Source organism: Carassius gibelio, chromosome B10, assembly GCF_023724105.1.
Source record: "Carassius gibelio isolate Cgi1373 ecotype wild population from Czech Republic chromosome B10, carGib1.2-hapl.c, whole genome shotgun sequence".
Taxonomy (NCBI): domain Eukaryota; kingdom Metazoa; phylum Chordata; class Actinopteri; order Cypriniformes; family Cyprinidae; genus Carassius; species Carassius gibelio.
Genome location: NC_068405.1, coordinates 19,017,780 through 19,043,438, shown reverse-complemented (window position 1 = coordinate 19,043,438; position 25,659 = coordinate 19,017,780). Strand labels below are relative to the sequence as shown.

At 38.7% G+C, this 25,659-nt stretch overlaps 1 protein-coding gene across 4 annotated transcripts; it reads left to right on the top strand.

Moving 5' to 3' along the window:
* nipblb (NIPBL cohesin loading factor b) lies at positions 1-25,242 on the top strand. 4 transcript variants are annotated; one of them, XM_052567549.1, is made up of 48 exons: positions 1-328; positions 4,213-4,356; positions 4,869-5,034; positions 5,148-5,248; positions 5,972-6,080; positions 6,240-6,379; positions 6,697-6,845; positions 6,979-7,060; positions 7,439-7,978; positions 8,166-8,986; positions 9,023-9,827; positions 10,011-10,133; positions 11,136-11,297; positions 11,398-11,466; positions 11,544-11,633; positions 11,747-11,847; positions 11,946-12,032; positions 12,115-12,346; positions 13,497-13,648; positions 13,942-14,022; positions 14,109-14,209; positions 14,293-14,422; positions 14,540-14,622; positions 15,144-15,276; positions 15,363-15,506; positions 15,587-15,673; positions 15,770-15,990; positions 16,096-16,198; positions 16,277-16,375; positions 16,460-16,606; positions 16,852-16,986; positions 17,214-17,312; positions 17,418-17,471; positions 17,735-17,843; positions 17,921-18,057; positions 18,159-18,299; positions 18,389-18,482; positions 18,576-18,730; positions 20,223-20,313; positions 20,394-20,567; positions 20,681-20,871; positions 20,953-21,060; positions 21,860-22,060; positions 22,192-22,338; positions 22,409-22,737; positions 22,831-23,005; positions 23,878-24,054; positions 24,146-25,242. In XM_052567549.1, exons 2-48 carry the CDS (start codon positions 4,293-4,295, stop codon positions 24,509-24,511), a joined length of 8,205 nt encoding a protein of 2,734 aa, XP_052423509.1. In that variant the 5' UTR covers positions 1-328; positions 4,213-4,292; the 3' UTR covers positions 24,512-25,242. The 4 variants fall into 4 exon arrangements, with proteins under 4 accessions (XP_052423509.1, XP_052423508.1, XP_052423507.1 ...); XM_052567548.1 differs by having other exon boundaries at positions 2-328; positions 5,148-5,278; XM_052567547.1 differs by having other exon boundaries at positions 2-328; positions 8,166-9,827.
* The last annotated feature ends 417 nt before the right edge of the window (positions 25,243-25,659 follow it).

Genomic DNA, 25,659 nt, shown 5'->3' with positions numbered 1-25,659 from the left:
TCGGCGGGTCGCTGCTGGTTGGTTCGGCGCCGATGGAGGGAGTCATTCCTGCAGCAGTGCTTCCGGTCGGCATTTTGTTCTGCGAGAGAGAGAGGGAGTCTGTGTGGATTCTTTTATGAGCGCCCAGGAGCCTCTCAGCACCGAATCTTTTTCTGCCATCGTTCGGAGTAAAGTGCGAGCTTCCGCGGGCGCCTACGAGAGGAATGACCGCCTCCAGTCCGTCTTCATGTTCGCAGTGAGAGGAAGCGGTGCGACCCGGATTATTGTTGTGAGAGGGACACAGCGAGCCCGAACCCTCCACCTTCACCTTTCAACAACAGAGCCTCAGGTAAATGCGACGGGCCGTTTCGCTGGTTCCGAGCGGGGAAGCACAGTAGCCCGTTCTCGGGGTGGGACTGCTTCGGACTTTCCAAAAGGTTATCGGTGTTGTGCAGCCGTTGCTCCGCGTTAGCATTCGCGTTAGCTCGGTGCGGGCCCGCAGGCGAATCCGCGGTTCGGATGGTTCGCGAACGAAGGCCAAAAAAGGGCCGTTTAAACGGACTCAGCCGGTCCAGGGGGTTCATCTGGAGATGCAGGTGTGCAGCTGAACCTGAAGCCTGGAGATAAGAGTAATACAGGCCTGCAGATCCGCAGACCAGAGTAAACAATACTGTCCTCTCAGAGTAAACCTCATTCACCTTCCATCAGAGTAAACAATGCTGTGCTTTTAGAGTTAAACCGTTTCCAGGATCTGTCAGAGTACACAAAATCATATCAGAACAATCCATATTAACTAGAAATCATTATGAACAATACTCTCATGTTCGAACAAAACTTAATAGCCATCAGAGTATAAACAATAGTCATTTTAAGCATTTCTTATTAGCCTTTTGTGAGAATAAACCAAAACTCTCCTCTTATTTAGCATTTTGCTCAGTAAACAATATCATAACCATCTAGATTTAATAATAAACCCAATGAACTATTCATCAGAATAAACAATACTCCCTTCTTAAAGCTGAATTTATTAGACATCAGAATAGTTTTATTAATGAGATCCACAATATCTAATTATAGCAAACCTTTGAGAATCTGTCAAAATAAAGAGCAAACAATGCACACTACTCTTGTATTGAATAATCCTGGCATGCAAAAATTCATAACTATTATGCAGAAGGGTTTTACCTGCACCTCAGCATAATTTTCATTGTATAATGTGAATATGAAATATATATATATATGCTTGTTTACTGTTAATTCTCTTTGAATACAAAAGATTGTTAAAACATATATCAAATGATTGAAGTTATAGTCAGAATAGTAATACACACAAATATTGTAAACATGTATAATGCTCATATGTGTTTCTAAAGAATATAATAAGATGATCAATCTTTTATAAAACAAAAACTTTCAATAACTCCTATCTAAACAGTTATTTTTAAAATAAATCTTTTATTTTTTATATTTTAATTGGCTTTAAAAATGCAGTTTGAGTTTGAAAGCGTTCTTAAGGCTGCTAAAGATTGATTGAATTAACAAATGATTGATTGAAGAATGAAAAGCTGTTAGGATTCAGTTAGCTTTAGCAGTTGATATCCAAAACGTGCACAGAACAAAAAACTTAAGTAAATTTAAAGCCCTGTGTTCGTTGACAATATTCTGTCTTCATAACGGTAGATTCTGAGAAGGGATTACAGTTGAAGCCGCTCGCGTTTATGACAAGACTGTCAGATTTGTTGGTTTAAATTGCTGTGGTGTTTTATTGGAGCAGCTGGTGCTGCAGAAACATTGAGCTGTGGCTGTAATCTGGGAGTGAGATTTCATACAGGAGACTATATTTATTTATTTATTTACCTTTAATAAATTAACAGACATGATGGAGCTTGTCCTAAGATTAACTTTAAATGATTTGCCAGTTCAACATAATTTGATGCTTTTGCTGTACATTTGTTCCTGTTGTTTTTCATTTTTACTTGGATAAATGTTTGTGTAATAACAAGTAGCTGTATTCACAGTAGCACTTTTCCTGGTTTTGTTTCTTTATTAGACTTGTCTAGTCAGTCAATAAGGCACCATGATGAGTCACCCAAACTAGATAGTGAAATAGAGAGAGAGAGAACTGGTCAGGATCTGTTTGGTTGGGAGTATCAATCAAGTTTGAGCTATACTGGTTTATGTGTGTTGTCCAAAAACTGTGTGTATGTAAAAGCTCTGTCTACCGCTGCTCATCTATATTTGTGTTGCACCATGTATAGTCCATTTTTGATTTGTTGTTGTGTAATTATGGCCTGAATATTGTGTAATTGTGTCCATCAATTAGCGTTTACCGCCTGACAGAACCACTTGTAGAATTAGTGGATTATTCAGCAAATTCTTAGTCGTACTGTTTATATACAATTGTATTATATTAAAAGTTATTGAATGGTAAAGGTTCATTCAGAAGGTTCACTAGAAGTGTGTATTCTCCAAATAATCTCTAAATGTAAATAACAATATTCATTCTTTTTTTTGTGTGTGCATTATAATAATATCAAAAATAATAATGATTACAATTGCGTAATACTATTATTACGATTAATAATAAATTTAATTTAATAATAAATATATTACGTACATGATATTAATTGAGAATTCAATTCAATGAATATTAATATTGTTAATTGTAATAATAATCATTATTTTGATAATAATAATAATAATAATAAAATGTTTGTATGTCAAAAACGTTGTTTCAATTAATAATAGTAATATTAATAATAATAAAATAGCCCTGAATTTTATTTTTTTAAATCATTTTAAAAACAATCAGTAATGGTTTTTAAAAACAACAACATCAACAACAAAAAACAATTATAATATTGTTCAATTTCTATTTTTGTTTACATAGGCCATTATCATAAACAGAAAATGCAATTCATCTCAAGTATTGTTTTGTTTCATCTCAAGTATTTTCTGAATGTTTCCTCCATTCCACCGCTTCCAGTTGTTCTTGTAGCAGTAAAAAGCGGGGCATCCACAGGCAGCTGCTCGTCTTTTATGTTTTGGAGCTGATGTTGGAGTCTCACTGAGCCTGGTTTGCTGGAGGAAACGATTGGCCCTTGAGCAGCTGAAGCCAAACTCTTGGTTTTTCCAAATTTGTTGCAACCGTCTGGGGAAGACCCTCCTGTTTCAACAGGACCGTGTCTCCTGCAGCCTGTCCCACTGCCTGATGGGAAGCCCTCCTAGAGGAGTGCAGGCAGTTTTAGATGCATGGGGGGAGGGGCAACTACAAAATAAAGCCCATTTGATGAGCAGATGCGCGTGTAGTTTTGGCCTTGCTTGGTGCCTCTTTTGTTCTGTGCATAATGCATATGGTAAGTTTAAAATTAAGGTTTTTGTTTTTATAATTATGGCTAAATTTTTGGGGGTGTTTTTAATGTTTTACATTCCAGATTTCCAGATGTCAGTGCTAGCAATCAGTGTCATGTTTATTAAAACACTGGGTTATTTTGAATCTAGTGGGAATGCTATAAGGAAAACTTGATGTTTGCAAAGTTATCATTTCTGTTATGGAGGCAAAACTAGTTAGACCTAAAGTCTAGGGTTGGTAAGATTTTTCTTAAATGTTAAAAGCAGTCTTATATGCACAAAGGCTGCTCATATTTGGTCAGTAATACTGTACAAACAGTAATATTATGAAATATAATTACAGTTTAAAATTACTTTTATATATTAATATATTTTAAAACTTAATTAATTATTTGGATGGCAAAACTGAATTTTCAGCATCATTACTCCAGGCTTCAGTGTCACATGATCAATGTCTGTATTGCTTAGTTTTTTTTATGGAAACCCTTTTTCAGGATTATTTGATGAATGGAAAGACAGCATTTAAAATATAAATCTTTTGTAAGATTGCCACTTTTGATTAAACGAATGTATCCTTGTTGAATAAAAGTATATAAGATTTTTTTTTAATGGTAGTATACAAAAAAGAAAAAAAAGCTTGAAACACAATACGAACCTTCTTTATGAAAAATTAAACTAAAGTGGCTCGATGAAGTAAATAAAAAGTGTCATCAGAACTGTAATAACTTGATTTGCATTGTTCTCTGGTTTCCTAGCAGCATAGCACTTAAAAAGTATTTTTAGTGCAATAAGTTGCTATTGTTTCCATATGTCAGAAAAGAAACTTCTCATAATACTGAATGACGATGATGATGTCATCCTGTCCTTTTCTTCCTCTTGCAGCGAAAGATGTAAAGGTGGATCAGTGAGCAGCGACACTGAGCGACCAGTGCATCCACGCGAGCGCCCTGCCCTTCTTCAGCATGAATGGGGATATGCCTCATGTTCCTATCACCACTCTCGCTGGGATCGCAAGCCTCACTGACCGTAAGTATAACAAACCTCCCTTAACAAATTATTTATACTCACTGTATCTCTTAAACACAGTTAGGAATGTAAAGTAAATAATCCAAAATTTGTCATTATCAGATAATAGGAGTACCATCAAGCTTATCATTTGACTTGAACATAGTGGCCACCATAAGAGGGAGACTACCCTAATGCATGATAAAGTGTCTTTTTGTCATACACAGATAAACACATTTATTTAAAGTACTATTGATTTCTCTTTGGTTGTTAAAATTAATTGGTGTACATTCAAAATCGGTGTAAATAGTCATCCAGATGATATATACTGATGAATTCCCTCTTTTGATTGGCTATCGAAGATGTTGATTAAATGTTTGTTCATACCTTTTAAATCGATAGGACTTGGACTTGATTTGTACGGGCAATGATTTTCTTTGTGACTGGATCGAAATGGGATGTCCCGAAGAAATGAGTGAAATATTTCATGCCTCCTCTTGTGATTACTCATTTTTTGTGTGTTTATTTCTCAGTGTTAAATCAACTGCCTCTCCCTTCCCCTCTACCTGCCACCACCACTAAAAGCCTGCTTTATAATGGGAGGATCGCTGAGGAGGTCAGCTGTCTGCTGTCCCGGCGGGATGACGCTCTTGTGTCCCAGCTGGCTCACAGCCTCAACCAGGTGTCCACCGAGCACATGTGGGTATCTCACCTCGGACTCCTTCCTTCAGTGCATCCTCGACAAATGTGGTTATTTTTCATGATATGTAAAAATCTGTGCCTCTCATTCAGTCTTTTGGGTTTACATGCAGAGAGCTGAAGGACAACATGGGCAGTGATGACCCGGAAGGAGATGTGCCTCTACTGCTACAGACGGTGCTGTCCAGGAACCCCAATGTCTTCAGGGAGAAAAGTACGCCCACCCGATACGGGGTTCAGGGCGGTAAGGAGAAACTGCAGAAATAAAGCTGTTTAGTCTGGGCACGCTTTTATTCTGTGATCTCTGTTTAAGCTCCCTGAATTAGAAATCCCATTTTTTGTAGCTTCCAGACTGTAGCTAGTGTTAATTAGTGGTAATGTGTGATGTATGAAATCCAAATGCATTTGAAACTTCTCTCAATCCTTTCGATCTCTGGGCTTGCTCTACTGTTCAAAAGTTTGGGATCAGCAAGAATTGTTTTTTTCCTGAATATAGTCTCTTATGATCCAACATATAGTTAAAATTGTAATATTCTAAAATAATATTTAATTTAATGTGGATTAAATGAAATATACATTTGTAAGTTTTGTCAGTTTTTTTAAGTCACTGTCAGTTTTTATCAATTTAATGCATCCTTGCTGGAAAAAACAACAACATTTAATTAACTAATTAATAAAAAAAAATTGCGGACCATAAACTTTTGAACGGTGGTGTATATTTGCAAATATTGTAAGTATTACATTTGAATTGAAATGTACATTTGGGTCACATATTGCACAACATTATTTTATTGCTAACTGAGTTAAAACTAATCTATTTAATTGAAGTTCTAGTCAGACAGTATGGCAAATATGAGCTTGATTTGCCATGTCATTCGCCACGCAGTCAACATTTTAAATCATAATTTGTTGACACGCTTTATTGTTTGGTTTGAAGGTTTAATGCAACAGCCAATGATATCACCGTATAAGATGCCTCAGAATTCGATGCATGGAAGTCCGGCGTCAAACTACCAGCAAACCACCATAACTCCGAGCCCTCCCAGGTACTGTTCCAGTTTACTTTTTATTTGGGTTAGATAGGTAAGGGGCAAACAGCATACCTTTTGAACGGGATATAATGTGATTGAAGTAATTAAAATATGCTGAAAAATCTGGTTCCATTTCCAGTCTGTATACTGACCAGTTCTGCTCTTACTCAACAGCCGCTATGTTCAACCTCAGGCGGGCTCTGGTACCAGGTACATGCCCCAGCAGAACAGCCCAGTGCCCAGCCCGTATGCACCACAGAGCCCCGCAAGCTACATGCAGTACAGCTACCCTCAGCACCAACAGATCCAGCAAGGTGAGTCCCTGCTCTCCTCTCTGAAGAGAACCTCAAGAGGATTGTCACCGTTTTTTTAGTATCTGTAGTCTTAAAACACCTCAAGGCTCAAGGAAAATGGTTTTAATAAGGTTGGTTCTTAGTGAATCTTCTTTTATCCATGTCCCTTGCTGAATCATATGACTGAAAACCATTCCTTGCTGTTAAAATCAAAAACTGAAATGTGTATTTAATTTTTTAATGCACATTCTTGTTCTTATTGTGAAAAATGCCTGCTGATTATTAAAAGTAAAAATAAGGCATTTAATAACATGTTTTTTTTTGTGTGTGTGTTGCAGTATCTGTATCTAGTCCGATAGTTCCTGTTGGCATGAGGAACATCCATGACAACAAGGTCTCCTGTCAAGTGTCGGGTAACTCCAACCATAATGCGAGGAATTGCTCCAGCGATGAGTACATCAGCATCGTCCAGAGACTTGGAAATGATGTGAGTGCTTGCCAACAAATGTTTTTTTTTTTTTTTAAACCTACATATATTTCTACCTCCAAGGTTTTATTAGATTGGGCCTCGACCTGTATTAACAGCACATTTTCAACCTATGTTGTCTGTGTTTTTACAGGATAGTGACCCCGCTATGAGAAACGCCTCTTTTCCTGTACGCTCCGTCTGCTCCCCTGCTGGAAGTGAAGGAACTCCAAAAGGTAGACTGAATCTAAATTTTTGTATCTACACCATTTTTAGGTTGGGTATGCTTTTAGGCCCTACTGGTCTTTTTTTTAAAATTGTACTTCAGCTTAGTTTGCGGCTTCAGTGTTAGTACCACAGTCTTTACTACTGGCAGTGTACTGTAATTTTGAGATAATGCCATATTCACATATTCATGTTGTTTACTCTTGGCATCTTATGAAGTATTTGCACTCATAATGTCAGACTTAACATATGGATATGGAGGGTAATGTGGATGTGCAATTATGCAGAGATTAAACCAACCAAACTCTGACAAACTGGTTAAATCTGTTGCTATATTGCTGATTTACACAGAAGTATGATTTTTCTATTTTATGTTGGTTACATTTCAGTTGGATCTCGGCCGCCCTTGATTCTTCAGTCTCCTCCACCCTACTCCTCCCCAAGAGATGCTGCTCCTGACCTCCTGTTGGACTCTCCCGAACGGAAAAAGAAGCAAAAAAAGTTAATGAAAGATGAGGGGGGTAAAGGTGCCATGTACGACATCGTCAGCTCACCCACTAAAGACTCCACAAAGCTAACAATAAAGTTGTCTCGAGTGAAGTCTTCTGAGATTGAGCAGTCATCTGAGCCATTGTCGGCAGTAGAGCATGGCTCAGATGCTGAGAATGAACTATCGTGCAATAGATTACCATACCACCGTAACCCCCAGGAACGGCTCTCTGCAGGACAATGTCTTTCGGGTGAACAGTCGGCCTACCAGCAAGTCCCTGTACTACAGAACACTGGGGCACTTGCAGCCAAGCAACCTGGGGTAGTTAGTGGGACCCCCTATGACGAGGCGGAGATGGATGCTCTTGCTGAGATCGAAAGGATTGAGAGGGAATCCGCTATAGAACGGGAACGCTGCTCTAAGGAAGTTCAAGATAAAGGTTGTGTTTATTTCCAGTTTTCACTTGACATGCATGCTTGTGAAGGTGTTACATGCTAACTATAACTGTTAGCAATGTTCTGGCACCAACTCAGTACATTCAAGCAACTGCATACTCCACTTATTTGTAGATGAAAATGTAAATGTGTTGAATACTGCTTCTTACCTGTATGATTCTTACTCCGCAGATAAACCTCTGAAGAAGAGAAAGCAGGATTCGTACCCTCAGGAACCAGGAGCTGCGGGCACCGTGGGCGCATCTGGAACACCTGCCATGGGTGGCGGATGCAATGCTGGGAACAAACTGGTACCTCAAGAGGCTTGTGCAGCTAGTAACGGAGCCAGTCGGCCTGCCTTGATGGTCAGTATAGACCTGCAGCAGGCAGGCAGGGTGGAAGGCCCAGTGGACTCCTGTCCTGTCCCTGCAACAGAGGCCCAGCGCTGGCCAGAAGATGGCTCTGATTCCACCGGGGTCTTGCGGCTCAAATCAAAGACAGATGGAGAGACACAGAGGACTCTAGATGGTCGTCCAGAAGTCATCAAGCAACGGGTGGAAACTACGCCACAGAAAACTGCTTCAGATGGACGACCAGAAACTCCCAAACACAAGCACGAGAACCGCCGAGAGATCTCCAACAAAGTCAGTTCGGAAAAGAAATCTGATCCCTCCAAGCACAGACATGACGGTAAACCTGACAAAGTGAGGACTGAGGGAAAAGGTCATGAAACTCCCAGAAAACAGGAAGGACGGTCGGATTCGACTCGAGAGAGCAAAGAGGAGAGGCAAAAATTTCGGGAAAATGAAGGCCCCAAAGTCCGACGACCAGACACATCGAAGTCCAGCCGGGTAGAGCACAACAGGGACATAGATCGGGACCAAGAATGGGAAAAGGAAGAGGAAAATCGAGACAAAGAGCGAGAGAAAGATCGAGACAAGGTGCGGGACAAGGAGCAGGAGAAAGATCGAGACAAGGTGCGGGACAAGGAGCAGGAGAAAGATCGAGACAAGGTGCGGGACAAGGAGCAGGAGAAAGATCGAGACAAGGTACGGGACAAGGAGCAGGAGAAAGACCCGGACAAGCTGCGAGAGAAAGATCGGGACAAGGTGCGAGAGAAAGATAGGGACAAGGTGCGAGAAAAAGATCGGGAGAAAGAACGGGACAAGGAGCGTGTTAAAAATCGGGACAAGGAGCGGGTAAAAGATCGGGACAAGGAGCGGGAGAAAGATCGAAACAAGGAGCGCGTAAAAGATAGGCACAAGGAACGAGAAAAAGATCAGGACAAGGAACGGGAGAGGGTCCGGGACAAAGATAAGGACAAGGATCGAGACCAAGAAAAGAAACGGCACACAGAAACAACAGAGGTGCGGGACAAGAGGTCTCCTGAGCAGCGCTCTCGTCCTGACAGTCCACGGGTAAAGCAGGAACCTCGTAGTGGAGCAGAATCCCGAACAAAACCTGAACGGTCAGTCCACAAAACTCCCAACAGCAAAGACGAGAAACGGAGTGGAGAGAAGAACCGACTTGATGGACACAAGCCTCCGTCCTCGGACAGTAAAACAGCAGAATTTCCCAACTACCTACTGGGGGGCAAATCAAGTGCATTAAAAAACTTTGTCATTCCCAAGTTGAAACGGGACAAAGATGGTAATGTGATACAGGAAATGCGACGAGAGCTGTTTTCCGAGCCACTTGTGAAATTAGAAAAACTGGACCTGGTGGAGGACCTTAATAAGGGCGCCAAGCCTGTTGTTGTTCTGAAGAAACTTTCCATTGATGAGGTCCAGAAGTTGATCAGTAATTCACGCAGCAAGTCGAGCAAGAGCAGGTCATCTTATGGAAAATTTGGAGGTAAGTCCCGTTTTCATGACCAGTGAGGTTTGTTTTTTTTTTTTTTTTTTTTTTTTTTTTATATTGTACACAGATTTGGCAGACTGTCTAAATATACATTTGAAGATTTTGAGTAGCCCTCTCTGTAGAGGGGCTTCAAGGATTCAGTGTTAATGGAACTTCTTCATCATGTGCATGTGGCAGAGATGGATTCCCGTATGCCACTGTGTGAGAGGGTGAAAATGAATAAACGCAGACGCAGCTCCACAAATGATAAGCCCAAGTATGCTGAAGTCAGCTCAGATGATGACAGTAGCTCTGTAGAACGTAAGTAAATATACTGAATCTAATGTTGTTTTCACACTTGATGTGCCTGCTGGATCCGAATCAGGTTTTTACTATCAATCTCATTTAAAAAAAACGAAATGGAAAGCAATGCTTTGGTTTAGTTGGTGTTACTTATAAACAGACTATTCCCACAGAATGCAGTTAGTTCACATCCATTTTGCATTCACATTAACTGCAAACCGTATTGTGGTTCACTTTTAGCCTTCCTATTTCTGTTGGCTTTAATGGGATAGTTAACCCAAAAATGAAAATTCTTGTCATTTAATTAATCACCCTCGTATCGTTCTAAAGCCGTAAGACTTTGTTCATCTTCGGAACACAAATTAAGATAATTTTGAATGATTCCGAGAGCTCTCTGACCTTCCCATAGACAGCAAAAATCCTAACACGATCAAGGTTTAGAAATGTAGCAAGGTGGTTCAACCGTAATTCGTGAAGCTATGAGAATAGGAGTACAAAAATAATGAGTTTATTCAACAGTTCACATACATAAACAACATATGCAACGTTGATACATTGTTTGCATTGTTTGAGCTTTGATCTGAACATAAACAATGTATCCATGCACATACGTTGCACGTTGTTTATGCATGTGATAGTCTCCAAAATGTCGCTATAGGGTGACGAGGTGGAAACAAATTGTTGAATAAAGTTATTTTTGTTTTCTTTGTGCACAAAATGTATTTACATAACTTCGTAAAATAACAGTTGAACCACTGATATCACATATTACTTTAACAATGTCCTTGCTACGTTTCTGAGCCTTGATCGTGTTAGGATCCTTGCTGTCTATGGAATCCATCAGAAATATCTCAATTTATGTTCCAAAGATGAATGAAGATCTTAAAGGTTTGGAATGATATGAGGTGAGTAATTAATGACAGAATTTTAATTTTCACATCTCCTCTGCTTAATTACTTGGAGTTGAGATAGATTTTAAGTTGCTTTTCCGTTAAAATTGTTAATCTTCCTGGCTTTTAGTGCCCCCAAAGCGTTCGAAAAAGGGCAAAGATAAAACATGGGAATATGAAGAAAAGGACCGGAGGGGTTCTGGAGATCATCGGAGAAGTTCAGGCAGTCGATACAAAGGATGTAGTCCTGTGGACTCCGATGAAGATTCACCCCCTCCCAGCCTGAGTGATCGTAAGTGACCAGTTATACACATTATCAGCTGTATTGCTGCTCAAATGGTTTGAAGTGTGGAAACCGAATAATTGTGACCTTTGACATCCTCCAACAATAGTCGCCAGAAAGTTGAAGAAGGAAAAGCAGAAAAAGAGGAAAGCCTATGAGCCCAAACTGACTGAAGATGGTATGTTTTCAGTCTGTAATCAGCGTTGAACACTCAGAAATGCTGGGATCTTAAGTAATCCAACTTGTGCTCCACAGAATTGATGGACTCCTCCACGTTCAAGAGATTTTCCACCAGTGTTGACAACATTCTTGAAAACCTTGAAGACGTGGACTTGACATTGTTAGGTAAATGCGCAAGCGTGCAGAGATTATCACATTTGACATGTTCAAATTATTTCAGATCCTGCTGTATTGAAATGCCTCTGCAAGTTTGACAGCAATTGATTTAATGAATGCAGATGATGACGAGATTCCTCAGGAGCTGCTCCTCGGAAAACACCAGCTGTCGGAGTTGAGCAGTGAATCAGCCAAAATAAAGGCTATGGGCATCATGCATAAGGTGGGTACACCTCTGTCAACAGGAGAGATTGAGACCAGGCTCAAGAGACAGGACACATCAGCACCTGATCTTTTAATGCTAACTGCTTTTATCCTCAGATTCCATCTGATAAGATGGTGAAGGTCCAGAGTATTTTGGAAAAAAATATTCAGGATGGTGCAAAGCTCTCCACCCTCATGAATCATGTAAGAATCATTGTAGTTTCTATTGGCAGAATTGCTCTGCCGTTGACTCTCACTGATAGGTTCCCTGTTCTTGTGATTTCAGGCCAACGACAGGGACGATGAGGAGCGTTTGTGGCGTGACCTCATCATGGAACGTGTCACCAAATCTGCTGATGCATGTCTGACGGCTCTTCACATCATGACCTCAGCACGAATGCGGAAGGCCGTTTACATTGAGGATGTTATCGAGAGGGTCGTGCAGTACACCAAGTTTCATCTACAGAACACACTGTACCCGCAGTATGACCCCGTCTACAGGGTGGACCCTCATGGCGGTCAGTTTTGGACAATTAAAACAGTGTCCTAACCTATAAGATCCTTTCCCTTCCATGCTAACTTGAGTTTTTATCCTTACCAGGTAGGGCAACAAAGTGTTAAACGACAAGTTGTCTGTTGCTTGCTTTATATTTTTATCCCAACCATGAGATCTCATTGGTCCCTAATTATAAAATATACTTAGAGTGACTGTGAAGTTATCAAATTGCTTACATTCTGGATTGAAACTTTATTATGCTTGTGAAAAATAAATATACTAAAATGCTTGGTATACTACAAATACATTTGCATATTTATGTAATTAAAGGTGCTGTAGGGAACTTTTGTAAAAAAAATATTTTTTACATATTTATTAAACCTGTCATTATGTCCTGACAGTAGAATATGAGACAGATAATCTGTGAAAAAAATCAAGCTCCTCTGGCTCCTCCCAGTGGTCCTATTGCCATTTGCAGAAACTCCATCGCTCCCGGTAAAAAATAACCAATCAGAGCTGCGGTCCGTAACTTTGTTTGTGTTCAAAATGTAGAAAAATATATATAATAAGCGAGTACACCATGAATCCATTTTCCAAACCGTGTTTTTGGCTTGTCCTGAATCACTAGGGTGCAACTATAATAAGTGTTTATATTCGGACTATTTTAGATTGCTTCGGGGGTACCGCGGCGGAGTAACCCAGTACCTTTGTGATTCTTCATAGACATAAACAGAGAGAAGTAGCTCCGGCTATAATGTTCTTCCGCAAGACGCAAGCAGTTCTGTTTATTAACCGCTAGAGCGTCAAAAGTTACCTACCGCAGCTTTAATAAAAATACCATGCAGTTGTACTTTTAGTATACTAAACTGGTATGCTTGAAGTCTGTTAAATGAGCCGCATGAATTGTGTCAAATTTAGGGAAAAAAAAGCTGCTTTTTCAAATACATTTAAAATGCATGTATTTCAATTTTAATGTTGTCTTATAAAAATCTTTTTTCGAAAAAATTCTGAAAATTATTATTAATAATTTCTTGTTTATTTTACAGTACAATAGCATTTGATTTATGTCATTTTAATAATATACACATTTAATAATAGGAACATTATTATTATTGTTGTATGGTTTCATCACAACAATTGTCCAAATGATGTCTGTTCTTGCTCTGTTTCAGGTGGAACACTAAGCTCAAAAGCCAAGCGAGCAAAGTGCTCAACGCACAAGCAGAGAGTTACCGTCATGCTCTACAACAAAGTTTGTGACATTATCAGTAACCTATCTGAACTCTTGGAGATTCAGCTGTTGACTGACACGACCATCCTTCAGGTGAGAGTCTGACACCTGGCTGCTACTGCTGCATCTCAATAAAATTCTCTTGTTCTTTGCTGCAGTCAGCCCTCGCCGTTATGGAAAGCAAAGTGGTTTTACAGGTGGAGCAAGTGATTTCATTTTTGCAAAATAATATGAAGACACATTTTGTGCACCAATGAATCAAGCAGAACATAACAGGAAACTTGAATTTAGAATGTAAATGTAGTCGGTTTTCATTTCATGTTTTATTTCCATTGGCAAATTAAATAAATCTGCATTTGTGTATCTCTCTCTCTCTCTTGCTACAGATCTCGTCTCTAGGAATCACTCCATTCTTTGTTGAGAATGTGAGTGAGCTGCAGCTTTGTGTCATTAAACTAGTGACGGCTGTAAGTATCAGTGCAGTTCAGCTTTATTTATGCTATGCTTTGCTACGCTAACTACATCTAACATTGATGTGTTGTGCAATTTCCAGGTGTTTTCTAGATACGAGAAGCACAGGCAGCTGATCCTGGAGGAGATCTTCACCTCTCTTGCCAGACTGCCAACCAGCAAGAGAAACTTGAGGAATTTCCGGTAAATGCTGCAGTCTGGTCTGGTCTGGTCCAGCTGTTAAGGGCACAGTTTAAGCATGTGTGTTGACTATAATCTGTGTGCAGATTGAACAGCAGTGATGTGGATGGGGAGCCCATGTACATTCAGATGGTGACGGCGCTGGTTCTGCAGCTCATTCAGTGTGTGGTCCATCTCCCTTCTGATAAGGACTCTGATGATGATAATGACAGAAAGGTAAGAGTTATGAGCTAACGATATGTGATTGCAAGTCTCTTCCTTAAAAAAGTGCTCTCCAAGAACGTTTGAGGTTTTTTTTAGGCTTATTTAATAAAGTTATTACATTTTTTGCAGGTTGATAAGGATGTATTAATCACAAACTCATATGAGACTGCAATGAGGACAGCACAAAACTTCCTCTCCGTTTTCCTCAAAAAGTAAGAAAAGCCCCTGACATCATTCCAACCCACACATTTCAAACCCATTTATATTGGGGAAAAATGAACTTTGAAGTCATTTATATTTGTTGTCCTTCTGGGATCAGTAATGCATGTCTTTTTTTCTACATGATGTATGTAAGCTAAGCATGTACACTGTCTCAGGAAATACCTGTTTTACTCTCATCTGATGCTTTTCAAATGGGCTTAACCGTGCCATCTCAGGACAATCTCTAAATTATTGTTGTAGTCTTACTTAGGTTATCTATTATTTGTACTACGTCTCTAAATGTTTGAATTTATTTATTTAATTTACTTGTAAATCATTCTGCGGGAGGGGCATGTGTTTGACAGGGACAGTACTGAATAATATTACTGCGAAGGGTTGAGCAGCAGATGATCTGTATATATGCATCTAGATATCTGCTACAATTAATTTTTCTTTCAAGAAAAACCTTGTCATTCTTAGAAATGAAGTTTCACTGTTATTTTTATTTATTACATTTTTGTCTCAATTTCAGGTGTGGTAGTAAGCAAGGCGAGGATGACTACAGACCACTGTTTGAGAACTTTGTTAAGGATCTACTCTCCACAGTGAATAAACCTGATTGGCCGGCTGCAGAGCTGCTGCTGAGCCTTCTGGGAAGGCTGCTGGTGAGTTTCAGATTGATACTTCACTGGTAGAATGTGCACCGTTACATTATTGGAAACTCACACAATGCTCTGGTTTCTCGTGGTAGGTTCACCAATTCAGTAATAAGCAGACGGAGATGGCTTTGAGAGTGGCCTCTTTGGATTATCTGGGCACAGTGGCTGCGCGTCTTCGCAAAGATGCTGTCACCAGCACAATGGACCAGCGTTCAATCAACCGCATCCTGGGAGAGGTAAACAGCAGAGTCTGCCCCAACACATGTATGAATCCCTCATGGCCTGAAAGAAAGTCATGCCAGTTTGTGTTTCACAGAGCTCAGGTGGCGATGAGATTCAGCAGCTGCAGAAGGCTCTCCTGGGTTACCTGGATGAGAACGTAGAGACTGACCCGTCACTATTGGTGAGAAAATTCAGGCATATTATTGTAACAAGAAAAAAAAAGCCCCAAGAATCTTTGGAGGTTTTAATGTTGTTCTGATGTCTTCATTTCCAAAAGTTTGCACGGAAGTTCTACATCGCGCAGTGGTTCAGGGACTCCAGCACTGAGACAGAGAAAGCCATGAAATCACAGAGTCAGAGGGACGACGACTCGTCCGATGGGACGCACCATGCAAGGGACGTCGAGACCACTAGTGAGATCTTGCAGAAAGCCGAAGCACGCAAGAAGTTCCTCCGGTCTGTTATCAAGACCTCGGCATCGAAATTCAGCTCACTGAGGTACAAACAGCACACATTTGTAACTTTATTAAAGGGATAGTTCACCCAAAAAAACAAGCTATATGCCTAGAAACGTTTTGAGATCTGCTATATGTTTTCTCACAGGGTAAACTCGGATACTGTCGACTATGAGGACTCGTGTCTTATTGTGCGATATCTGGCCTCCATGAGGCCGTTTGCACAGAGCTTTGACATTTATCTGACACAGGTTAGAGGTCATTTCATCTCTCAGCATATTTCTTTGTATTTGCATATCGGTATTACATCTCCCCATTTGCGTCTGTAGATTTTGAGAGTCCTCGGTGAAAGTGCCATCGCGGTGAGAACCAAAGCGATGAAATGTCTTTCTGAAGTGGTTGCAGTGGATCCGAGCATTCTGGCACGGGTGAGAGCAGTTCCCAAAAAAACCTCAGCTTTTTAATGTCCTCGTTTGCATATTTTGAATTCTCATTTGCCTTTTCTGGTTTAGTCGGACATGCAGCGGGGAGTTCATGGCCGACTGATGGACAACTCCACCAGCGTGAGAGAAGCTGCGGTAGAGCTGCTGGGACGCTTTGTACTGAGTCGACCACAGCTAACTGAACAGTATTACGACATGCTGATCGAGCGCATCCTGGTTTGTGCTTTTCTTTCTATATATATTTGTCTGTATTCTAGATATATTGATTTGTCCCTTGTCCGTACCAGATTTTCTTGATAGCTTGTTTGATGTCTTTTTAATAGCAGTTAGCATGATCTTTGTTCTCGGTTGTAGCAATTATTGTAAATTTAACGCGTGCTTTTATTTCCAGCTAGCAGTGGAAACTGATTGCTTTGAATGCATCATGTATGCTGATTTGAGCTGGCAAATGTTTTCTGCAGGACACAGGCATCAGTGTGAGGAAGAGAGTTATTAAAATCCTGCGGGACATCTGTCTGGAGCAGCCCACCTTCAACAAGATCACAGAGATGTGTGTAAAGATGATCAGGAGAGTCAATGACGAAGAAGGCATCAAGGTTAGTTGCCTTTTTCTCTTTTCAGATCTGTAATCCATGTACTTCACATTGAAGTACATGATTGGTTTTGTACATGCATTTTCTTTGGAAATTACTTAACACAATGCTAAAATATGTTTAAGTTGATTTACTCTATAAACTAGTTGTCAAATAATATTTAGGGGACAACTTTTTTTTTATTGTGTAGTTGTTATTAACTAGTTAATTTTTCTCTATTTCTTATTCAGAAATTGGTAAATGAGACATTTCAGAAGCTCTGGTTCACTCCAACACCTAATCATGATAAAGAGGCCATGACTCGCAAGATACTCAACATCACAGACGTGGTAAGGATCTGCAGAGTGGGCAAAAATCTGACCCTCAGGACATGTGCTTTAATACACGTTTAAGGTCACATTATGCCCCTCTTGACGTGAATCATTGTCTCTCAGGTCGCTGCATGCAGGGATTCCGGTTACGACTGGTTCGAACAGCTCCTTCAGAATGTAAGTTGCACATCTATTGTTCAAGGACTATTTGGATTTGCCTTTCCAATGCTTAGGAGTGCATTTAGATCTGGGATAGTTCCTTAAAAGGTTGTAAAGGTCAAATTCATTCTGTTGCGCTTTACCAAAGTAGGAAGTTGTAAATTCTGACTTTCTGGGTTGAACTGAACATGGAATTAGCCCCAGAGGAAGTGTGAACTGGAATAAATTATATTTTTCAGGTAAAATCAAAACAAAAATTAACAGAATCTGTCTTGTCACAGCTGCTAAAGTCAGAAGAGGATGCCTCGTACAAACCGGCCAGGAAGGCTTGTGCTCAGCTGGTGGACAGTCTCGTGGATCATATTCTGAAATACGAGGAGTCTCTCGCTGGTATGAAGTGTATTGAATTATGAACCAAAGGATTTACCTTAATTGAACCTTTGGCAAGTTATTTTTTTGTTTTGCAGACTGTGAGAATAAAGGGTTGACATCCAGTCGCCTAGTGGCATGTATCACCACGTTGTACCTGTTTAGCAAGATCCGACCCCAGCTGATGGTGAAACATGCCATGACTATGCAGCCATACCTGACCACAAAGTGTAATGTGAGTATGTGGTATGGGAATGTATTGCAATAAATGGTGTTATGCTGCCATCTAGAGGCCAGAGAGTGAAGGTGCTTCTTGTGCTCATTATGTCCCTACAGACTCAGAGTGATTTTATGGTGATCTGTAATGTTGCTAAAATCCTGGAGCTCGTGATTCCTTTGATGGACCATCCGAGTGAAAACTTCCTCACCACCATCGAAGAAGACCTGATGAAACTCATCATCAAATACGGCATGACGGTCAGTTGGAGAGCGAGTATCAGCGGCTATGGTGTCCAGCGGTTTGTGTGTCAACAGCTTCATGGTGCCATCTGCCTTGTTTCCTGCAGGTTGTGCAGCACTGCGTGAGTTGTCTTGGTGCGGTTGTCAATAAGGTCACCCATAACTACAAATTTGTGTGGTCTTGTTTCAACCGATACTATGGTGAGTAAATTTCAATGTCTGTCAGGAGTCTTTTGCTCTTCTATGATCCTGAGAGTGTTAATCAGTCTGAAAATCTTCTTCTTTCATGTGAAGGAGCACTAAACAAGCTGAAGATGCAGCATCAGGAAGACCCCAACAGCACTGTACTGGTCTCTAATAAACCCGCTCTGCTGCGTTCACTCTTCACTGTGGGTGCACTGTGCCGACACTTCGACTTTGACCTAGAGGAGTTCAAAGGCAGTAATAAGGTGAGATCCTGATGATCTCCTGATTTTAAAAGTCTTAAATCCAAGGAAAAATTTGTATTCATTAATAAACATAGACAAGTTTTAAGTACAGCATAGACTAGTCACATTCATATATATATATATATATATATATATATTAAATTAAAATGTAATTTACGCATTTAGCAGACGCTTTTATCCAGAGTTTTTTTTTTATATATATATATATATATATATATATATATATATATATATATATATATATATATATACAAACCAGACCAAAAGTTTGGAAACATTACTATTTTTTAATGTTTTTGAAAGAGTTTTCTTCTGCTCATCAAGCCTGCATTTATTTGATCAAAAATACAGAAAAAACTGTAATATTGTGAAATATTATTACAACTTAAAATAATAGATTTCTATTTGAATATACTTTTAAAAAATAATTTATTCCTGTGATGCAAAGCGGAATATTCAGCATCATTACTCCAGCCTTCAGTGTCACATGTAACATCCAGTCTATCACATGATCCTTTAGAAATCATTCTAATATTCTGATTTATTATGAGTGTTGGAAACAGTTCTGCTGTCTAATATATTTGATGAATAAAAGGTTAAAAAGAACTGCATTTATTCAAAATAAAATAAAATAAATGTATAATAATTTATATTCTAATAATATATTTTCTTTACTATCCACTACCATCTCACCAAAAAGTGAAATTTACCTTCACTTTTTATCAATTTAACACATCCTTGCTGAATAAAAGAAAGAAAAAAAGAAAAGAAAAAAGAAAGAAAAAAAATTACTGACCCCAAATTACTGACCAGTAGTGTATATTGTTATTACAAAATATTAATATTTTTAAAACATAGCTTTTTTTTTTTTTTTTTTACTTTTTATTCATCAAAGTATCCTAAAAAAGTATCACATGTTCTGAAAAAATATTAAGCAGCAGAGCTGTTTCCAACTTTGATAATGAATCATCATATTAGAATGATTTCTAAAGGATCATGTGATAATGATCCTAAAAATTCAGTTTTGCATCACAGAAATAAATGATAATTTAAAGTATAATCAATTTAAAAACAATTATATAATTATATAATTAATATATCACAATATTACATTTTTTTTCTGTATTTTTGATCAAATAAATGCAGGCTTGATGAGCAGAAGAAACTTCTTTCAAAAACATTAAAAATAGTAATGTTTCCAAACTTTTGGTCTGTACTGTGTATATATATATGTATTATTAATCGTATATGACAAGAAATATATTATGCATAAAAAATAGACATCTATTTTTAATAGATCAGTTGGACTGAGTAGTCAAATGTATTCATTCATATCATTTAATTATTTAATTTATAAATATTATAGTAATTAACTTGTTGATGACATGAAATGTCATTTAAGCATAATGTCACAATATGAAAATGTCTTCATGGCCCTATAATGTAAATTATGAGGTTTTCCTGTCTGGCTAATGATCGTGTTCTCTTTCAGGTGGTCATAAAGGACAAAGTGCTGGAGCTGCTGCTGTGTTTCACTAAAAATGAGGATGAGGAGGTGCAGACCAAGGCCATCATTGGTCTAGGTAAATATTTGCTCCATTCCATAATCATTACATGTCTCGTTTTCACCTTTTCACAAAAACATGATCTCTTGGTTCTCCAGGCTTCCTGTTCATCCAGCACCCAGGGCTAATGTTTGCTTCAGATGTGAAAAACCTCTACAACTGCCTCCTGGCTGACAGGAAAACGTCATTGAATCTGAAGATCCAGGTGCTAAAGAACCTGCAGACATATCTGCAGGAGGAAGACTCGCGCATGCAGGAAGCCGACAGGGAGTGTGAGTTTGATTTATAAAGGATGTTCTTGTCTGGGTTCAATGCATCTGTCACTTGGTAAGTAGCTTGCCTGTCAGATATTTTTATTCTCATTCTTTGTCTTTGGTCTTTTCAGGGAAGAAGATGTCTAAGCAGGAGGACCTGAAGGAGATGGGTGACATCTCATCTGGCATGAGCAGTTCTATCATGCAGCTCTACCTCAAGCAGGTGCTGGAGAGCTTTTTCCACACGCAGTCCAGTGTTAGGCACTTTGCCCTCAGTGTAATTACTCTGACGCTCAGCCAAGGCCTCATTCATCCTGTACAGGTACAGATCCACTGCACAAACTCTCCTAAAGCCGGTATGAAAGAGCCTTTAGCTTAACTGGCTTCTTTCCTCTTCCATCAGTGCGTTCCGTATCTTATCGCAATGGGAACCGACTCGGAACCCAATATGAGGAATAAAGCTGATCAACAGCTGGTGGAGATCGATAAGAAATACACAGGATTCATTCACGTAAGTGGATTACTAACATGCGTCTGTCATGTATGATGCTGCAAGAAATGTTATGTGCATAAGGCTAAAACCCTAAAACAAATGTTACCTGAAATAAAAGTTAATTAATTTAAAAACAAATGAACAATTAGAAATGAAAAATCCTTACAGCTGTTGATACTGTTACAACTGATAAAAAAAAAAAAAAAAAAAAAAAATATATATATATATATATATATATATTATAAAAACTATAATATTAGATTAGATTAGATTAAACTTTATTGTCATTATGCAGAGTAGAAGTACAGAGCTAATGAAATGCAGTTAGCATCTAACCAGAAGTGCAAGAATATAGTGTTTTACATACATAAAAGTGCAGAGTAAGTAAAGCTATGATATACAGAATGTACAGTGGAGTTGCTATATACAGTATTGATCAGAGTATATACAGAATATAAATATGAATGCAATGTAGGGATTGTATGTACATTGTGAACAGAGCAATGAAGGATTATATATACATTATGAATAGCAGGAACGTGAGAACAGTGGTAATAAATACAGTTGGATGAGTGTGCAAAAGTATTGTTGAACAATGTATTATATGCAACATAACAGCAGTGCAATGATATTTTTTGTAGAAATAGTTTACGGTGCTTGTACAGTAACAACTTTAGACAGATTATAGTGGAATGGCTGTAACCATGTGCAGTCTGTGCAAAATATGAATAGTGCAAATAATGTATGTAAAGTTATACTCAGTTATACTACGTCAGTTATACTAAAATAACTATGTCCACATATGCCATCCAAACAGATGAAGGCTGTGGCAGGGATGAAGATGTCCTATCAGGTGCAGCAAGCCATCGTGGATTCAAAGGACATAGTGATCAGGGGTTTCCGACAGGATGAGACAAGCGCTGCTCTTTGCTCTCACCTCTACACCATGGTGCGCGGAAACAGACAACACCGCAGGGCTTTCCTCATCTCACTGCTCAACCTGTTTGATGACAGCACGGTCAGTGTTTTTAATGTTTTGCATTATATGTCACTCTGTTGATTATTATCTTCTGTAGCCACAGTTTATGCAGCATTTTGTCAGTGGCCTTTGTTTCTTGTAATATGCCGTTTTGTTTTCTTCCCATACAGAAGTCAGACGTGAACATGCTGCTGTATATTGCAGACAATCTTGCCTGCTTCCCATATCAGAGTCAGGAAGAGCCGATGTTCATCATGCACCATGTAGACATTACACTATCAGTGTCAGGCAGCAACCTGCTGCAGTCTTTCAAAGAGGTGTGTTGCTTTTTTTTTTTTTTTTGACAGCTGACATTGAGTTTTCTAACAATCTTGCCTTGTATTACAGTCTCTGCTAAAAGAGCCTAGACCACGGGAGAAGAAGAAAAAAAGAGGGAAAAAATATGGCTCAGAGGACGAGGATGAGAGTAGCAGAGGAAGCAGCAGTGATAGTGATAGCAGCGATGATGTCATCCGTCGGCCCAAGAAACACAGACGATCCGCTCCAGTGAACTCTGACTCCGATTCAGACCTCGACTTGGAGGATGTAGACAAGGTCATGCTGCGGTTACCTGACAACCCCGAGCCCTTATTGGATTTTGCCAATGCCTCTCAGGGCATCTTGCTGCTCCTGATGCTCAAGCAGCACCTTAAGAACCTCTATGGCTTCTCTGACAGGTGAGCTGTACCCACTGGTCCAAACACATTACTGATGTAATGGGTTAATGGTCACTGGCTCCATAACAAATACCCCTTTGTCTCTTCCTGCAGTAAAATTCAGAAGTACTCACCTACGGAATCTGCAAAGGTTTATGATAAGGCTGTAAACAGGAAGGCCAATGTGCATTTTAACCCACGGCAGACACTGGACTACCTGACGAACAACATGTCCAATGCAGATCTCACTTACGATGTCAAGAGGAGAGTCGTCAGACAGTATTTAGATGTAAACATTCTGATTCTCTTTATTTATTTACTTGTATTCATAATAATGTGTAATAATGACAGGTTAAATGAGTTTTAGATTTAAAAAAAATAAAAATAAAGATATGTGTGTATATGTATGTATGTATGTATGTGTGTGTATATATATATATATATATATATATATATATATATATATATATATATATATATATGTATATATATATGTGTATGTATATATATATGTATATATATATATATATATATATATATATATATATGTATATATATATATATATATATATATATATATGTATATATATATATATATATATAATAATATTTGTATTATTATATATATTTTTTTCAGTCTTTTTATCAACTGTTCATTTTTTTATTCATTTATTTGCTGTAAAATAACTTGGAATTTTTTTTTTATGTTTTGTTGGGTTTTTTTCTCCAGGCATTTAATCAGGGCATGCTATTTCTTTAATAATTAATTACAATTAATATCATCCCATTTTAAGTATTAATAATCATTAATGTTTTTTAATTAAAAGACAAAGAAGAGTGATAATAATTTAATATGTGCAATTGAAAACAGTATATTGAAGTAATTTCCATTAACTGAAATACAGCCTGAATAAAATATAAATTTGTGAAAAAAATAATATATATTTTTTTATAGGTTGGAAAAATTTTGGCTATTCTTTTCTATTTAAAATGAAAGCTGGCTATATATATATATATATATATATATAGTTCAACATATTAATTAATGTAGCATATAAATAATACTAAAATACAAATTGAAGACAATTTAATATATGAATAAAAAAACATCGACACAAACAGCTCTTCAAACTGATTATCTCTAAATGTTTTATTCCACAGTTTAAGGTACTGATGGAGCACTTGGACCCAGATGAGGAAGATGAGGAAGGGGATGCTTCAGCCAGTCTCCAAGCCAGAAATAAAGCCATCACTGCTCTACTAGGAGGCTCCAGCCCCAAGAATAATGCTGCTGACTCATACGATGACGACAGTGATGTGGAAGAAAAGGCTCCTGGGGTAAGAAAGCCGATTCAGCTTTTTGAAAATTCGACTGTTAATGGCTAACGTTACTGACATTTTAAAACGCCATGTCTTTGTTCCCTTCTAGTCGTCACGGAAATCCAGAAAAGGCGGAGATTCCGCAGAGGCATCAGGTCACATGAACGAAACGGTAGAAGCCATGGACGTCATCGCTATCTGCTGCCCCAAGTACAAGGACCGGCCGCAGATAGCACGTGTTATTCAGAAGACAAGCACAGGCTACAGCATTCGATGGATGGCCGGCTCGTACTCGGGCACCTGGGCGGAGGCCAAGAAACGCGACGGACGAAAACTGGTGCCTTGGGTGGACACTATAAAGGAGTCTGACATTATTTACAAGAAAATTGCCTTGACAAGCGCACACAAACTGTCCAACAAAGTAGTGCAGACTTTACGTTCACTGTACGCAGCCAAGGAAGGAACTTCCAGCTAATTAAATCTATAATAACTCTGGAACTGTTACACCCAACAGACTCTCAGCAGCCAAACTTCATCAGGATTTAACGTTTTGTAAACTGAAGTCGGAGAGAAATGAGTACTACAGACTCACAGGTTTTAAGATCCAAGGCAGGAACTGGTCGAATTAAAGAACGACGATTTTAAAAGTGTAGATGTGTTTCCTGTACATCTTTTAAGTTAAACGGAAAAGAAAGAAACAGAGCTCCTTCGCTGTTGTGCAGCAACTTGGTTGTTTGAATTTTTTTCCCCCCTCCACTGTATCATAGTTTAACACAAAACAGAAACAAAAAATGTTTATATCTCTGACGAAAAAAAAAATCTGTTTAAAGAAATAAACCTAAAGTGAATGTTGGAAATTAGTCTGTTGATGTTCTTAATAAAGTGACCTTGGAGTTTAACCTAGCACCGGATGGATTTCTTTAGCTTAGCTCAGTTTCCAGGGAAATAAACTTTTAAACATCTCCTCTGCTTTATGTTCTACTTCTTTTTGTGCTGTAAAATGGAGTCTCCTGGACATAATTTATTCAGTTGAAAGCAGAGCATGCAGTATCTGTCGCCTACATGGAAGGGAGGTTTTTTTTTGTAAATGTAGATTTTGATGTATTGGGTCAGGGTTTGGGTCTCTACACCCCAGAGCGGGACGAGGGACCCCCAGCATGTGTGGAGGAACAAATACTGCAATAAATTTTTTACTTCTGTTTGTTACTTGTCTGGTTTGCGTTTGACTTTGATTTTTGATGTTCACGTTCATGCACCGTTTTGAAAGTGTTGTGTCGGCTGTAGATCTAATTTTATGAGTGAAACCAGTTCAAATTTTTAGAGTAGGGGTAGGTTAAAATGTATTAACCATCTGGTTTAGATTTCTTGATCTGGCCATCTGGAATTTTTTTGTTAAAACCAGGATAAAGTCACATTAAAAATAAAAAACAATGGGAATTCTAAGTCATAGCACAGTCTAAAATGAGGTCAGTCAGTTGTGGTTGTGGTTAACCAGGTCACAAACAGCATGGCCAATCACAGCTTTTACTCTTGTAGTCTGTTCAATCACTTAAACCAGTTTTAGATTTGGAACCAGCTACCATCCTTGTCTGAGTAAGTGGAAACTAATATGGGGATTTTATG